Genomic DNA, 16,470 nt, shown 5'->3' on the forward strand with positions numbered 1-16,470 from the left:
ATGTTCCCACATGCTGTGAATGAGGTTTGTCCCAAACCAGAAGCCCATGGCTGCCACAATGGCACCACCCAGCCTAAGCAGGCCGACTGGCAGCTGGGTCATCCCAAGAACCACTGTCTCCCCCCTGATGGTGGAGCCCAGTGCTTCTCTGAGGTCTGTGACCTGATGACACCGGGGATGACAGGCCCCAGACAGGCTGGAGCAGGCGGCTTTACCTGCTAGGGTCTTCAAGGTCCGGAGGGAAGTCAGTTCTGCAGCCTTCATCGTGAACCCATCTCCCCACCAGCCCCAGCCCCCCAGCCCCCCTCCACCCAGTCCCAGACTTCCAGGGAGTCAGAAGGAAGTTGCTGACCTGTCCCCTGGGGGAATAATTGTATTAGTGATAAGGTGGCCTCTGGCGGCTTTGTCAGCAGATTCAAGGCTTTGGGCTGAGTAATCCTTTGGTGTCTGCCCCAGCAGCTGGTGGTCACAGATCGGGAGAGACCCCCCCTGTCCCCCGGCCCGGCTGGGCTGTCATCTTTTCCCCCAGCACGGTCACAGCTCTGGCTGGGCCTGAACTGCCAGAGAACCGAGGGCCAGGATGAGAAAGGAGCTCAGCTGGAGAGCCAACAATGACATAGAGAGCCAACATAATAAAGTCAAAACCAACAGTGTAAGAACAAGCAGGTCAAACACTGCCGGTGTCTTTTATTCTAATGGATTTATTTATTTTTTATTCTATACCCACTCTAGAATACCAGGAAAAGAAGGACAAGTTAAAAATAGACTTCCGTCCATTAAGTGTCTTGTGATCCACATGCCCAGCTGGCCTGAAACTCTGAACCTGACCCTTGGAATCTCCCATTGACTGAGGAGAGAAAGTTGACCTGGCATGAGGTCAACATTAAGGACAATATCTGGCCCTGGAGGTGCTTCTAGAAAGAGAGCAGTCGGGGCAGACTACCTGGAGGAGGTGAGCCCTGAACAGGCCTTGAAGTATGGGGTTAATTGGGCAGGGAGATCAGGAGGGGCAGGGCAGCTCAGATGGAGAACAGCAGAGAAAAGACCCGCCAGGGGAAAGAAGTCCCCTCCTTCTCCGTTTCCTCACTCAGCTCTCCCCTCGCCACCTCCTCCCCATGCCTTGAACTCCTTCCTCGCCGTCCTTCCCATGCACTTGCTCAGAGGAACCGAGCCTTGGAGCAATCCTGGTGTCCACTTCCTCCTCCCAGCCTCTGCCACTCTGCTGGGGGCTCCAAGGAAAATCCTATACCTGCGCAGACTGTCACCGTCTTTACTCACAGCTGGGACCCAGAGCTTCCCCCAAAGTCCCTCCCTGAGTCCCTTCCCCAGCGCGGCTGCTTCAGACCTCACCTGTGCAAGGTGTTCCCCCCAACCTCTGCCTTCCGTCCCGGGCTCCCTTCCACATGCCTCCTCCCTCTCACCTTGGACTGTGCTAACGCCTGCGGTGTCACCTCCTCTGATCCCACCACAACCCCCCCGGGGCACTAGCCTACCCAGTTTAGAAAGGGTGCGACAAAGAGAGAGGCAGAATCATTTGCTTGCACAGCCAGGAAGATGTAAAACCAGGATCCGAGAGGAGGTCCACTGACCCGGAGCCTGCCCTAAGCCCTGGGTTCTCTCATTCCTTCCCGGCGACCCCTCTCCAGGCCAAAGCTGTCCCTCTACCTGTGCCCTGTACCCCCCAGGCTTGCTTCAGGGATCCGGTATTCGATTCACACCCCGTCTCCAGCTTTACTCTCTCCCCCTGCCTCTTCCTCCTCTGTGTCTCCCATTATAAAAGGAACTCTGGGTCTCAAACATTTTTCTTTTAATATCTCCCTCCACAGGAAAAAAAAAAAAAAAAACTTTCTTCAGTGTCACCCTTCCTACAAACCCCTTAGCTCTGTCTCCTTCTCCTCTCAGCCCAGGGCTCTGCTTCCAGGTCCTCCCCACCAGCACCACCCACCCAGGGCCATCTGCTGTCCCTTCGTGTGGAATGACTGTGGCCAAGGGCGCCAGCTACCTCCTGCTGCTAAAGCCTAGCAGAGCGACTGCTCAGACTCTTCTTGGAGAGCACCGTGGTACAAAGCGGGAGTCTGGGGATCAGACACAAGTTTGAAACCCCCATCTCCATCCCCAACCTCCTCCACCACTCTGTAGCTGTGTGGTCTGAAGGGAATTGCTTATCCTCTCTGAGACTCAATTTCCTGATCTGTGAGTTGAGGGTAATAATGATAACTCTTTATAGGGATGCTGTGAGGCTTGGATGTATTGCCAGCATTTGTGGAAGCACTCTTCTTGCTTACTTTCTCATCCTTATTATTGGGGATACAAAAGACCTCAAAGGACACTTGACCTGGTGGCTGCCTCCATCCTTGAATCCTCCCCAGCCCTTGCTCCCATGACCCACGCCATCCTGATTTTCCCTCTTAGCTCCTCTGCCAGCGGATCCCCCTCGGCCCAGGCTTCCAGGACTAGAGGCTGTCAGCTCAGCCTTGGGCACTTTCCTACCGCACAGGGTGCCCCAGGCAGTCTCTCAATCCCGGGGCTTCAGGGACCATCTCTTTGCGGACAAGTTGGGGATGGGTTGGTTGGGGGCGTGTGGAGTTGGTCCAGGGGTATCTGTGGGTAGAAGCTCGGGGCAGAGACACAGGCAAAAATCTGATGTGAAGTGGTCGTGGAAGCCGCGAAGGTGTGCGAGATTACCCAAGCGGAGAGTGGAAAGGTCTGCTGGGGCCCTGGAGGTGCTCAGGAGTTCAGAGGGGGAGGAAGATAGTTAAGACAGTTCCAGAAGAATGGAAGAGATGAGCTTCGGGAAGGAGGGATGGGTCAATCGAGTTCAAGGAGACGCCCTTGGCTTTGGAGGTTAGGTGGAGCAAGACACCTTGGCCGTGGAGGGTCCCGAGGGCCTGCCCATCAGCAGAGCGGTGAGGGTGAGGACAGAGGCCGAGAAGCCCAGGTGAGGGGCCCCAGCTCAGTGGCCTCGATCTTCTGAGGCCCCAGAAAGCGGATTACCCTGCAAAGCCCCTCGAGCTGACTTTCCAAATCCCCAGTAGTGCTTCTCTGTCACAGGGAGGGTTAACCCCACTTACAGAAGGGCGCTGCACCGCCCCCTCTGTCCCCTTAACTCCATGATTCCTTCCAGAAGTTTCACACTGTCCCTCCTCTCCCTCAGGCTCTAAGGCTGGGCCAAGCCCTGCCCCAGGCTCACCCAGAGGTGAGCCCAGTTCCGCCCAGAATGCATGGTCCCCTCCAGACCAACATGGGGCTTTCTGCTGCAGCCTGGGCATGGGGTGGGAATGGGGATGGGGGCCAAGGAGCCAGGAGAGGAACGGCTGTTTGCCGAGGATTCCTCTGGGATCTTCTCCACAACCCTGAGAAGCAATCAGAATAACAGCCCCCATCATTTATTACATGCCTACTAAGTGCCAGGCCCTGGAAGGCTTTGAGAATCATCTGACTTAGCTTCCCCAGCTACCCTCCAAGGCAGGTACTTCTTCTGTCACCCCTTTTTACTGGAGACTGAAGCTCAGACAGTTTAAAGCACTTGCTCAGGGATGCGTGGCTGGCTGTGAGGGAGCAGGGATCTGAACTTGGGTCTGTCTCGGCTGTCTCCACCCACCCTTGGGGTCAAAGGAAACACAAACGCCCCCTCCCCACTCCCCACCTCAGAACCATCACTGGGTTCGAGCTGGGCAGACTGGATCTGGGGACGCTGAGGGACCAGCCTGCCTGGGACTGTGAGGACAAGTCAGGGAAGGGCTGGGAGGCCACCTGAGAGCCCATAGCCAGGCTCAGGGGCTGCATCCTCACCCCCTCCTGTCCTGCAGGAGACCCTCCACGTGGGGCCCAGACCCCACCTGCAAGGCAGCCTCAGACCCTACATTGGAGCCATTTCCACATGTGATGGGAGCTGCCTCTGTGCTGGGCGTCTGGGGGCTGCTAGCCTTCCAGGAGTGCCCAGACCTTCAAATCCTGGGCCTTAAGCCGTCCCTTATGAAGGGATTAGGTGAGAAGCGCCGGGACAGAGAGCAGTACCCACAGTGAGCACCCTGTGTGTGGAGCCACGCCCAGACACACACACACCTCGGCCACACACTTGTCCCCAGACCCCCATGGTCCTGGGGCCAGTGGAGTCCACACCTCCCTTCACGATTTGATCAGCTTGAGAGCACAGGGACCCGGAGACACTGAGCATCCTGGGAGCCGGTGTGGGCGCAGCAGGTCCGACCGGCTCCCGGGGGCACCTTGGTAATGCTGCAGGTGTGGCTGGTTGATCCCCTGTGGAGACAGTAAAGATTAAGAGGATCATAAGCTGCATCCAGAGCTTCCCTGGGAGAAATCTCCCCAAGCCAGAGCCACTGCTCTGAGGGGAAGTTGGGGCAGCTCCTGAGTTTAGACAAAGGGGCCGGGAGGCAGGAGCACAGAGAGGAGAGACAAGGAGACAGAGACAGAGGGAAAAGTAGAGATAGACAAGAGACGGGGGCACAGACAGAGAGACAGAGGATCAGAGAGGGAGGCAGAGGCTGGGCCCGGCTCAGCCATCCTGAGGCCTCTCTTAGGCAGGAAGGCGGAGGCTGCCCTGGGACCAGCCAGGACCAGGCCGACAGTGCCCATGAACTCCAACATGGCTGCAGCGGCTCCGGCAGCTGTGCCTGCCTCCAGGAAGGAGTCTCCAGGCAGGTGGGGCCTGGGGGAGGAGCTGACAGGTATGGCTTTCCTGGACATAGTAGGGTCTGGACCCTTGGAGAGTGGAGTGTGGGTCAGAGGTTTGCAGGGACCGTGAAAGGAGCTGGAGTGACTCAGACCGAGCCCCAAGGACTGTGGGCAAGTGTGAAGGAACCTGCTGGCAAACCCAGAATCCTAGAAACAGGGGGATCAGACAGGACAGCTGAGTGGATGGGGGAGGAAAGGAGAGAGAAGGGCCCTCGGGGTGGGAGCAGAGGTCCGTAGCAGTGGTGCCAAGATTGCTTTTTTGCCTGAGGGAGCCCGAAGCCACCTGCAGAGAGAGGGAACGGGAGGTGGGGCAGAGAGTGTCCTCTTGTTGAGAACTGGCCATGGAGAGAGAAGAGGGAGGAGGAGGGCTGAGGGGGTGTGATAAGTGAGACACTCTTCCAGATGGGAGAGACACAGGCGTGTCTAAAGGCGGGTGGGCAGGAACCTGAGGATGAGGAAGCAAGGAGGGCGTAGGGGCTCCTGAGGAGGTGGGAGGGGGGATTGACCAGTCCTGGGCCAGTCCCCACCCAGCCCGGCTGCCCCTCAGGTGCAGGGCCCTCGCTCCAGTGCCGCGTGTGTGGGGACAGCAGCAGCGGGAAGCACTACGGCATCTACGCCTGCAACGGCTGCAGCGGCTTCTTCAAGAGGAGCGTGAGGCGGCGGCTCATCTACAGGTGAGGCAGGGCAGGGCCCCGCCGCCCTCCAGCCCCTGAAGGTGCCTGGGAGGGAGGGAGGGTGTTCAGGGAAGACGGAGCTGTGGCAAACATGTCCGAAACCCACGGCCCAGGGCCTGGGTGGGACCCTGACTCCCTGGGGGTTCCCCTCCGCCCACAGGTGCCAGGTGGGGGCAGGGATGTGCCCGGTGGACAAGGCCCACCGCAACCAGTGCCAGGCCTGCCGGCTGAAGAAGTGCTTGCAGGCGGGCATGAACCAGGACGGTGAGTCGGGAGACCACCCGGAGAGGAGTGGCAGAAGAGAAGGGGGTGTGTGACCCGTGGGGCGTCCTGACCCTCCCTGTCTCCCCAGCCGTGCAGAATGAGCGCCAGCCACGAAGCACCGCGCAGGTCCGAATGGACCTTGTGGAGTCAGACACGGAGCCCTGGCTGGAGCCCTTGGCGGCTCCCCCGACCCCAGCAAGGCCCAGCCCGCGGGGCCCTACACCGGTGTCTGCAGCCAGAGCCCTGGGGCCCCGGGCCCTCACACCTCCAGGCCACCACCATTTCATGGCCAGCCTGATAACGGCCGAAACCTGCACTAAGCTGGAGCCAGAGGATGGTAAGTGGGAGGATGGCTGAGCTCCCGGGTCCTGCCTTCATCCCACACCTGGGCCCCTGAGAAGCCCCTGCCGCCTACCTCGGAGCAGGGGATGATGCACAGCCTCCTCCTCCAACAGCCGATGAGAATATTGATGTCACCAGCAATGACCCCGAGTTCCCCTCGTCCCCATACTCCTCCTCCTCCCCCTGTGGCCTGGACAGCATCCATGAGACGTCAGCTCGCCTCCTCTTCATGGCTGTCAAGTGGGCCAAGAACCTGCCCGTGTTCTCCAACCTGCCCTTCCGGGATCAGGTATACCCGTCAGGGGGCTCACAAGAGTCCGCCGCGCTGGGGGTGCATATCTCCTTGTGCAGGTGATGATTGGTGGTGCACGCGGCTCGGGGATGGTGACGGCTGGGGACACCCATGCCTCAGAGTCAGTGATGATCAGGGACACCAGTCTCAGGGATATGACTGCTGGGGGTGCTACATCTCTGGGCAGCAATGATGGTCAGGGTCATCACCCAGGGGAAAGTGATGGCCAGGGACACACGGGGACCAGGGATTTGAAGACAGTGTCTGTGCCCCTCTGGGTCTTCGTTCCTCCTAGACAAGCCCTCAGGCCCTACAGATGCTCTGTTTGTCACAAGATGGTCTGCACACCCTAAACAGCATCAGTGGGCAAACCTGAGCTCCCTTGGAACACAAATGCCCCTGACTTCAGGGCTTGCATTTCAGCCCTGCCTCTTCTCTGCTAGGACACCCCTCTGGGCTTCTCATGAGCAAGGGGACCTGTCATGACAAATCCAGGAGAAGAGGCACACTGAGAGTCTGAGTCCTTAGCCAGTGGTTTGGATGAAGCAGCTCAGAAGCCAGGTTGAGTCGGCTGAGGATGCCTAACTTAGGATGCTGGAGGGGAGTCCCTGAGGCTGCCCAGCTTCTCACAGCTCCAGGATTTCCTATGTGTTCCACTTGCAGCTTGGATGAAGCCCACAGAGTATCTTGCAGCTGAGGCATCTGGGCCAGATGGTGCCAAGTCCCAGAGCTCTGGACCCCTGGTTGATGTCAGGCAGAGGTCAGAATGTTCTGGGCACCCGGGACCAGCCCTTCGTTTCCTAGGACACCCGAGAAGGTGGCAGAGGTTCCAGGCTGAGCCAGAGGAGCTGTGTATCAGTCATAACACTCGCCCTCTCTCTGGGCACAGGTGATCCTGCTGGAAGAGGCATGGAGTGAACTCTTCCTCCTCGGAGCCATCCAGTGGTCTCTGCCCCTGGACAGCTGCCCACTGCTGGCCCCGCCTGAGGCCTCTGCTGGTGGCAGCTCTCAGGGCCGGCTGGCACTGGCCAGTGCAGAGACTCGAATCCTGCAGGAAACCATTTCAAGGTTCCGGGCACTGGCGGTGGACCCCACGGAGTTCGCCTGCATGAAGGCCCTGGTCCTCTTCAAACCAGGTAGCTGAGTCTTTGCCCAAGCCTTAGAGGAGAGTGGTTGGGGATGAGGAAGGGGAATTCTGGTGACTTCCTTCTGCCTCTCACTTTCCCTCCATGGCCCCACATAGACGCAGATGTGTGCAGACTTCTCCCCTGGGGGCAGGAGGGAATGGATGGCTGCAGGGCTGGGCTCACGCCTCCTGAGGCCCTGGCTGACTGTGAGGGGGTCGGAGGGGCTGAGAGAGAAGCTCACTGCTGCTGCTTCTCTCCAGAAACGCGGGGCCTGAAGGATCCTGAGCATGTGGAGGCCTTGCAGGACCAGTCCCAGGTGATGCTGAGCCAGCACAGCAAGGCCCACCACCCCAGCCAGCCTGTGAGGTGACCCACGCACGTGCCTACCTGCCCATCTCTCCCTTCATCTCGCCATCCCCCTGCCCACCTCTCTGACACCATCTCAGGGCTGCACTGTTTAGATGGTAAAAGGGTCTCAGTACAACCAGTCTGTGGCTGACACCTACTGAGTGCCAGGCACAGCACCAGGCCCGGAAGTAGGGACCAAAATGTGCATAAGGCAAACTTGCTGTCTCCTAGGGGTGCCCAGCACAGTGGCCACATTGCAGTTGAGGGCTGGTCTTGAGGGCTGCATGTCTCTGCAGGAGACAGAGACCCACTGGGAGATGGGGTGCCAAGCAGAGCTGGAGGCAGGGCTGGACTTGGAGGAAGGATAAGATCTACAAGGAGAGAAATCATCATTCACCAAGGCGGGGAGAGAGAGAGAGGCGAATATGCATATGTTCTTAGGTCAGGAGCCCAGTTTGGAAGGTATACGAGATCGCTGCCACTGAGGAGGTGGCAGACTAAGCCAGAATGGCTCTCTGGCATCAGCCTGTTCAGGCCAGCCAAAGGCCAAATCTGATTCGCTAGGCAGAGAGGAGCCACTGCAGGCTTTTGAGCAGGAGAGTGTTGTACACAGAGCTGGGCTTCATGCAGGGGCGTGGCAGTGAGTACAGAGCATCCAACCAGGGAGGGAAGCAGACATTGCCATCATCCAGGGGAGCCGTGGAGTTTCTGCTCTTTGGGAGTGGAAAGGCAATGAGAGTTGCGGGAGCCACTGGGAGTTGGGATGGGTCAGACTTGGCACTTGAGTAGATATAAGGAACGAGGGGAAGAAGCGCTATTTGGGAGACGAGGTAGTCAAGAAATAAAAAGGAAAGTCAGGAGGAAAAGAGTTTTGAGGGAACATGAGGCCTGTTGGAGGTGCAGCGGGACATCTGACAGGGATGCATTTGCACAAGCCATGTGCATGGACGATAGCCCTGCCCTGGCTGGGTTTGGAGGACAGTGGCTGCCAGCTGAGACTGTGGCTGCAGGGATAGTGGGGCAGGAGCTAGTGCTCTGGGACTGCCCGGCTTGCCCGACACCAGCAGATCCAACGGAGCCTCAGCAAGATTGCACCACTTGGACTCCAGGCACCTATTGGCTATTTTAGACCATATTTTCTGCATTCTCTTGGGCCCCCAGCAGGTCTCTCTGAAGAAGTAAGCTAACACGGGCACCCCCGAAATCCCCTGTAATCTGAGAAATGATCAAAAGAAGAGGTAATTTTCTTTTAGAAAGAGTCAAAGGTATAAGGACTATACCCATCACACAGAAAGATTTCTGTTATTGGTGAGCATAGGTAGAATGTGTCCCTAAGGCTCAACACAGCACCCTAAGAACAGTCATCACAGACATTCAGGCACCAGCGGCCCTCCTTCACCAGGTTTCTGTTGGGCTCAGCTCCCAGAGATGTCTGGGCATATTGGTTTTGTGTCAAATTTCAAACTTCTGATTAACATTTCCTTTGCCACTCCTACTGGAGTTGGTTCAGTATCAACTACAGGCAGAAACTGAGTGCTGAGGAAGTCATTTGGGGTTCTCTAAGCCAGCGTATTTCAGTTTTTAAAAACTGCAACACCCAGGAAGAAATGCAATTTCCATCATAACCCAATAACACACAGACCCTGAAACAAAATTCCCCCAAATAATACCTGCCCTTACTTTGAATGATTGACTCTGATATTTCTGTTTAAATTATTTAAATTGTTTATTGTTTAAAAAGGCTGGTTGTGACCCACTTCCGGCAGTTTGAAAAACAATTTCTCTACTTGGCTTTATAGTTACTTCTTCCTGACACTGCTTAGATCAGAAAAGCAGAAGAAGGGAGGGGTGCACGACTGCTCAGTGCCACCAGCTTGGCTCTTACAAGAGAAAGAAAGCCCTTGGTTTGGCAAAACAAGTTCAGTAGGTCATTGGGAGGTGGGAAGACTTCCCGTAGACCTCCGTGGTAGAAGCTGAGCGTGGAGTTGCCCCACTTTGATGTGGCCTCCTTGACATTGGGCACTGACCCCAGCTGTCAGTCCTCCCACCCAAGGAGGGTCTAATGCCCCTCCCCGTCTCTTGTGGCTTCACCATCCACCTTCTCTGCACTGGGGACCCCTGCCTTGGCAAATGGTTCTTATTTAAAACTACAATGACTCCTTTTCTGGATGAGTATCTCAGCCACAAAAATTAAGTTTCGATTGCAGAACATTTTCACTAATGGCTAGCTATTCTGTCATCCTAGGTGGCTTACAGAGGGGAATTTATATATATATATATATATATATATATATATATATATATATATATATATATATATTTTTTTTTTTTTTTTTTTTTTGGCCGTGCCATGCGGCTTGTGGGATCTTAGTTCCCCAACCAGGGATTGAACCCAGGCCCCATGAGTGAAAGCGCCAAGTCCTAACCACTTGACCACCAGGAAATTCCCAGGAATTTATATTCTTATTCACATATATGTGGTATTAATCATCATGTAATTATAATCATTATATTCAATTAATAATATATTCACATGTACTATTAATATAAATAACTTCTCAGGCTTCCCTGGTGGCGCAGTGGTTGAGAGTCTGCCTGCCGATGCGGGGGACACGGGTTCGTGCCCGGTCCGGGAGGATCCCATATGCCGTGGAGCCGCTGGGCCCGTGAGCCATGGCCGCTGAGCCTGCGCGTCCGGAGCCTGTGCTCTGCAAAGGGAGAGGCCACAATAGTGAGAGGCCCGCGTACGGCCAAAAAATATATATATATATATATATATATATATATATATATATAAAACTTCTCACTTTATAATCTTAACACATAATAAACAATATTTATTCACTATTTTCATCACACTCCTCAACTAAAGATTGGAGGAGGGCCACAGTGGGTCAGGGGTAGGTGAATGGGGCCTTTCCTCTAAGCTCTTCCTTACTCGCCCTGGGCACCAGTCATCTCTCCTCTCCTTCCCCTTCTGCCTCTCCTGGGATGGCACTATCCCTAGGACTCAGGCTCAGAAGCTGATAACCAAACTGATGGCGTCCTCTATCCTGTTCAGGTTTGGGAAACTGCTCCTGCTCCTACCGGCTTTGAGGTTTATCACTTCCGAACGTGTTGAGCTCCTCTTTTTCCGCAAGACCATAGGGAATACTCCAATGGAGAAGCTCCTTTGTGATATGTTCAAAAACTAGTGGAGGTGGAAATAAAATGGGTGTGACCACTTTGGAAAACAATCTACTGAAGCTAAACATCTGCCTGCCCTTTGATTCAGCAACTGTACCCGTAGGTATGTGTACCTAGCAGAAATGTCCACCAAAAGATAGGACCAGAATGTTCGTAGCAGCTTTTTTCATAATAGCTCCAAACTGTACAATGACAATAGGATGGATTAATAAATTGTGGTACATTCATATAATGGAAAACAGCAATAAAAAGGAATGAACCATCAATATTATGTGGCAACATGGATAAATTTCACAGATGTAAACGTTGAACAAAAGCATCCAGGCACCAGTTCTGCTTATACAAAGTTCAAGAACAGGCAAGACTAATCAATGGTGGTAGAAGTTGGAATAGCGGTTACCTCCGCGGCAGGGGGTGGGGTTGATTGGAAAGGGGCCTGAGGGAGCCTTCTGATGTGCTAGAGATGTTCTTTATTTTGATCCGGGTGGTGGTTTCATAAATTTATCCATTTATAAAAATTAATTGAGCCATGCACTTAAGATTTGTGCAATTTACTGTATTGTTAGACCTCAAAAAAAAAAGTGAAAAAACAAAAACAGGAAGACAATGTGGCCAAGGTTCTCCCTTTGAAGACGCTGAAAGAGTGAGTACAGGGTCTCGAATTCCATCTGGTTGCCACTCCGAGTCGTAGTCCAGGTGCCACAAAGCCAAGCCCAGTGAAAAATCTCCCAGAGGATTCAACAACCCAGCTTCTCTCTAGATGGCATCCCACCACCCCATGGCTTCTCCCCATCTTTCTCTTCCTCATCCTTCCTCACCTCTCCGTAAACAGGTGAGCTCCACGCAACGCAACACAAGGCAGCCACAGGCACTTTTTGTGAAGGGGAATCTCCATCACTTCTTCTTTTTTTTTTTAAATAAATTTATTTATTTTATTTATTTAATTTTGGCTGTGTTGGGTCTTCATTGCTGTGCGAGGGCTTTCTCTAGTTGCGGCGAGCAGGGGCTACTATTCATTGCGGTGTGCGGGCATCTCATTGCGGTGGCTTCTCTGGTTATGGAGCAGGGGCTCTAGGTGTGCGGGCTTCAACTTCAGTAGTTGTGGCATGCAGGCTCAGTAGTTGTGGCTCGTGGGCTCTAGAGCGCAGGCTCAGTAGTTGTGGCGCAAGGGCTTAGTTGCCCCACGGCATGTGGGATCTTCCTGAACCAGGGATCGAACCCCTATCCCCTGCATTGGCAGGCGGATCCTTAACCACTGCACCACCAGGGAAGCCCCCCCCGGCCCCGCCCCGCCCCGCCCCACGTCACTTCTTAATTCCTTATGGAAAGATGAAGTTCAGACAAACCTCTTCCTTTTCAAAGACAGATCCAGAAGACCTAGAAAATAATAATTTAAAAAATATTAACATATCTCAGGCACTTGATACACCAGGCAGTGAACTGAGCACTGAATGTGTATTGTTATTTAACCCTCAGATTAATCTGACAGGGGGACCAGTCATCCCATTTATAGTTGAGAAAAGCTGAGGCTCAGAGAGGACGCAAACCTTGGTACGACTCCGCTTAACCCCGGCACTGTCTCTCCACCTTGCCCCTCCGCCCCTGCAATCAGCACAACAATTCCGTTGCATTTTCTTTTTTTTTTTTTTTTGCGGTACGCGGGCCTCTCACTGTTGTGGCCTCTCCCGTTGCGGGGCACAGGCTCCGGACGCGCAGGCTCAGCGGCCATGGCTCACGGGCCCAGCTGCTCCACGGCATGTGGGATCTTCCCAGACCGGGGCACGAACCCGTGTCCCCTGCATCGGCAGGCGGACTCCCAACCACTGCACCACCAGGGAAGCCCCCGTTGCATTTTCTGCCTTCAAAGAAGAAATGCTTAAAGCCGAGAAGAAAAAGGTCATGTGAGAAATCTGTGAAATCCTAGGGGTTCCCTGCCCTTTGGCCTGTATATGAATTCTCCTAGTTATCCAGAGATGTCTGGCCTTGATGGAGGAAGGATAATTCAGAACACTCTGCTCTGGAAATGACAATAGCTTGACTGGTGCCCAGAGAAGAAAGAGTATGGCAAATACTGCCCAGCTTAAGCCCTTCCCACCTAAGCACTCAAACTATTCAAGACCCTTGATCTTCTTTTTTTTTTTTTGCGGTACGCGGGCCTCTCACTGTTGTGGCCTCTCCCGTTGCGGAGCACAGGCTCCGGACGCTCAGGCTCAGCGGCCATGGCTTACGGGCCCAGCCGCTCCGCGGCATGTGAGATCTTCCCGGACCGGGGCACGAACCCGTGTCCCCTGCATCAGCAGGCGGACTCTCAACCACTGCGCCACCAGGGAAGCCTCGACCCTTGATCTTCTAAAAGCATCAGACTTGCCTCAGTTATTTGGGTCATTTAATGTCTATAATGCCATTATACTCTCCAATTCCCTATCCAAAGTTTTATCCATAAGGTTTAAAGGCCTGAACTCTTTAAACGTATAGAAAGCCTGAGCAAAGGCATGCTAGCAAGAAACATGGTTGAAATTTGACCAAATAGGCCCTGAACATTATCCTGAAGTCTTGCTTTGGGGAACATAAGGCTGCAAAGGCAGCCTGCTGAAGTTCACAGGCTAGTCTCTGGGAGGTGTGAGCACAGCAATTCTACATTGAGAAAGAGATTGGGATCTTCAGGAAGAAGTCTTGGAAAATTAGAGGAGGTACATAAGCTGAATTATCTGCTGCCAACCTGGCATCCATAGCCCCCCCTGCCCCGCCCCTCTTAAGGTCTTGTCTTCATTGCAGAGATGCCAGGAGGTACATTTCCCAGGATCCCCTTCCCCTATGGTTTGCTAATGGAAGGGAGGCACTCACGTGAGATTTGTAAAGTAAATGAGGAGCCATTATTCTCTGGAGGCAGTTGCAGCCATGTGTGTGGGAACACGGAGATTTCACAGCAGCCTTCTTTAGAGTTGCAGGAGCTTCCCGGCAAGCTCTTGAGAACTTCAGAACTTTTGGTTCAGATCTGCTGGCTTTCTGGACCATCTGTGGGAGCTTTCTCTCATCTGTTTCCCCAGTTCTTCCAAAGTTTATGTTAAGCCCCTAATACCTATATTAAGTCCTTCACACCTGAAATATACTAAGTGGCCTCTGTTTTCCTAATACAGCTCTCAGTTGATCCCAAGATTTAGTCAACCTTTTGCTGTAAATTGGCCCCATGAAATTCAAATGGGTTACAGCTCTGTTTCACTGCACTTAGGGCTCTTGCTAGGGGAGGGGATACTACCAAAACTCCTTTCAGCCCTTAACGCCAGAAATGTCTCTGGCTATGAAACATACAGAGGAAGACCCTGTGGTACTATCTGGGCCTTTCTTTTCAACTGCAGTTTTCAGATTTGTGAGACACTTCTCCTCTGCCCGTAAGGGAGTATTTAAAGGTAGGAAGGGCAGAGAAAGACTCAAAGGTGCCAAGAAGCACCCATTCAAATTAATAAATATAATCTGATAGGGGAACCCAGATATTGTGGATGACTAGTCTCCACCTGGTGGACACCATTGGTTTTCCCCACTAGGATGCAAACTCCACGGGGGCAGGAGCTTTGTTCACCAACGTACCTCCGCCACCTAGGACAGTGCCCGTGGGTGTGGGTGCTCAGTCAATACTTGCTGAATGAATGGCCACACAGAACTGAGAAGTGACATACTCCTCGGAGTCCGAGATGCCTCACAAGATTCAACAGATGTTACATGTGTCTTATCCATATTCATGGTTATGTCCCTGGCTCTAAGATGCTGTACTGCTATCCAATCTAGGAGACAGAACAAGTTTTTAAAAAGCAAAGCTCTAGTCTGCATCTCCTTACAGCTTTCTGCTCTTTATAATCAGAAAGGTTTGTTGTGGATCCAGTAATCACAGGGGCAACTTTTAAAAGTGGCATTACTAGGTTTTATTTAGCCAATTAAGGAAATCTTAGTCCACTATTTTGTTGTAATGTGAATTTAATGCAAAATGTAAATGTAAACTTGATGTAAAAAGAAATGTGAAGGATGATCTCAGAATTTTAAAAATTGAATAAATTTGACATTAGGGGAAAATTGATCACATTAATTTTTTTTTCAATTCCACCTTACACTTGGTTTGGCATTTGAAAACCCCTGATCTCATTCAGGCCTCTCATCCAAAAGGTAAGTGTGGGCACCTTTTGTTAGGTGCTGAGGATCTAAGAGTCAGCAAGATAGGCTCTTTTCTTGCCTTGGGAAGCTAACATCAAAGTTTTTTGATGCCACAAATACTGGGAGCTGTCGAGAACACAAGACATCTAAGCCAGTTCAAGGGGGAAGAGGACATTTCCAAGTAGAACTGCTTTTTACACTGAGACCTGAGAGTCAGTAAGAGTTATCCAGAGAAGTAAACCTGGGGGAGAGACCACATTCCAGACAGAGGGCAAATGACTTTCCCAAAGTCATGCAGTGCAGGGCAGAACAGAAAGGATACACTAGGGCCTTCTATTAGCAGCTATTGCTACTTCTTCATGGCCTTTTTGGTGAGGATCCTCAATGTAGATTTATTGCCTTTCCTGCCCGCCTACCTCTAAATTGATTAAATGAAGTCTTGACAGCTTAGCATCCATTACAGAAAACTCACAGCTTGAATCTCACCTTCACTTGAACTCTACTGAGTTCCAATAATTACCACCTCTGTACTTTGAAAATTTGGGGGCTCAGTCCTTTCCTTAAAAAAAACATCACTTTAACAAAAATCATTGTTCTTCCTTGGGTTCAGGTTGGAGTGAGTTGGGGTGGGAGCCAGGATGGCCAGAAAACAAACCACACGTATTGCTGCTTCTGGAAGCTTTGTTCTTTAATGAGCCATGGAGTGATCTGTTCATCAAGCTGCTCTTGTGTAGCCATACAGTGCATATTTTGAGTGACACAAACTCTACTTTATACAAATGATGTCCCCCACCCTCCCGCCAAAAAAAGATGAAAAAAAAAAAAAAGGAAATCACAAAGTGCCTGTTGATTGCATCAGGAATGTAATCAGTTCTGTGGGTGAGACAAATCATTCTTCGTATAGAATTATTCTGTTAAACAGTAAAATGATATTATATTTCACAGGATATGTCCTTTTACAATACATAGTCTTTTATAAATTTACACTCAGCATACTTATAAATTACTTTCAATCCATTAAAATAATATAATACTAATCTGTAGTCCACACCTTTCCCTTAGTAAATACAATTACTTGTTCAAAAGGTGCAACTTTTATATGACCTAACAGGGCTGATAAATAGGCATTAAGTATGGATGGAGAGCAAGGTAATAGACCCCTTGGTGGGGCTTTTGAAAAGTTTCAACCAAGAGACCAACAAGACCTAAAAGATCCACCTCCACAATCACTGTTTTGCCTTTTACCACCAAATCAAATGTGGGAGTGGTTCCAGAGAAAAGTGGTTAACAGTATTTTAGGGGCACAGAAAGACAGAGGACTCCCACAAATACCAAGGAATTTTACTACAAGGCTAGCGTGGTTTTGGGGGACAGTGCCAACTGTCACAAAATTATGGGT

The 16,470-nt window shown here is 52.2% G+C and overlaps 1 protein-coding gene across 1 annotated transcript; it reads left to right on the plus strand.

The window, feature by feature from the left end:
* Positions 1-4,606: 4,606 nt before the first annotated feature.
* On the plus strand, positions 4,607-10,936 carry NR2E3 (nuclear receptor subfamily 2 group E member 3; the record flags this gene model as incomplete). The annotated part of the gene is made up of 8 exons (XM_079700335.1): positions 4,607-4,688; positions 5,243-5,369; positions 5,530-5,633; positions 5,722-5,970; positions 6,089-6,264; positions 7,157-7,403; positions 7,655-7,760; positions 10,804-10,936. 8 exons carry the CDS (start codon positions 4,607-4,609, stop codon positions 10,934-10,936), a joined length of 1,224 nt encoding a protein of 407 aa, XP_079556461.1.
* Between the last annotated feature and the right edge of the window lie 5,534 nt (positions 10,937-16,470).

This window comes from Hyperoodon ampullatus, assembly GCF_949752795.1.
Source record: "Hyperoodon ampullatus genome assembly, chromosome: 3".
Lineage (NCBI taxonomy): Eukaryota > Metazoa > Chordata > Mammalia > Artiodactyla > Ziphiidae > Hyperoodon > Hyperoodon ampullatus.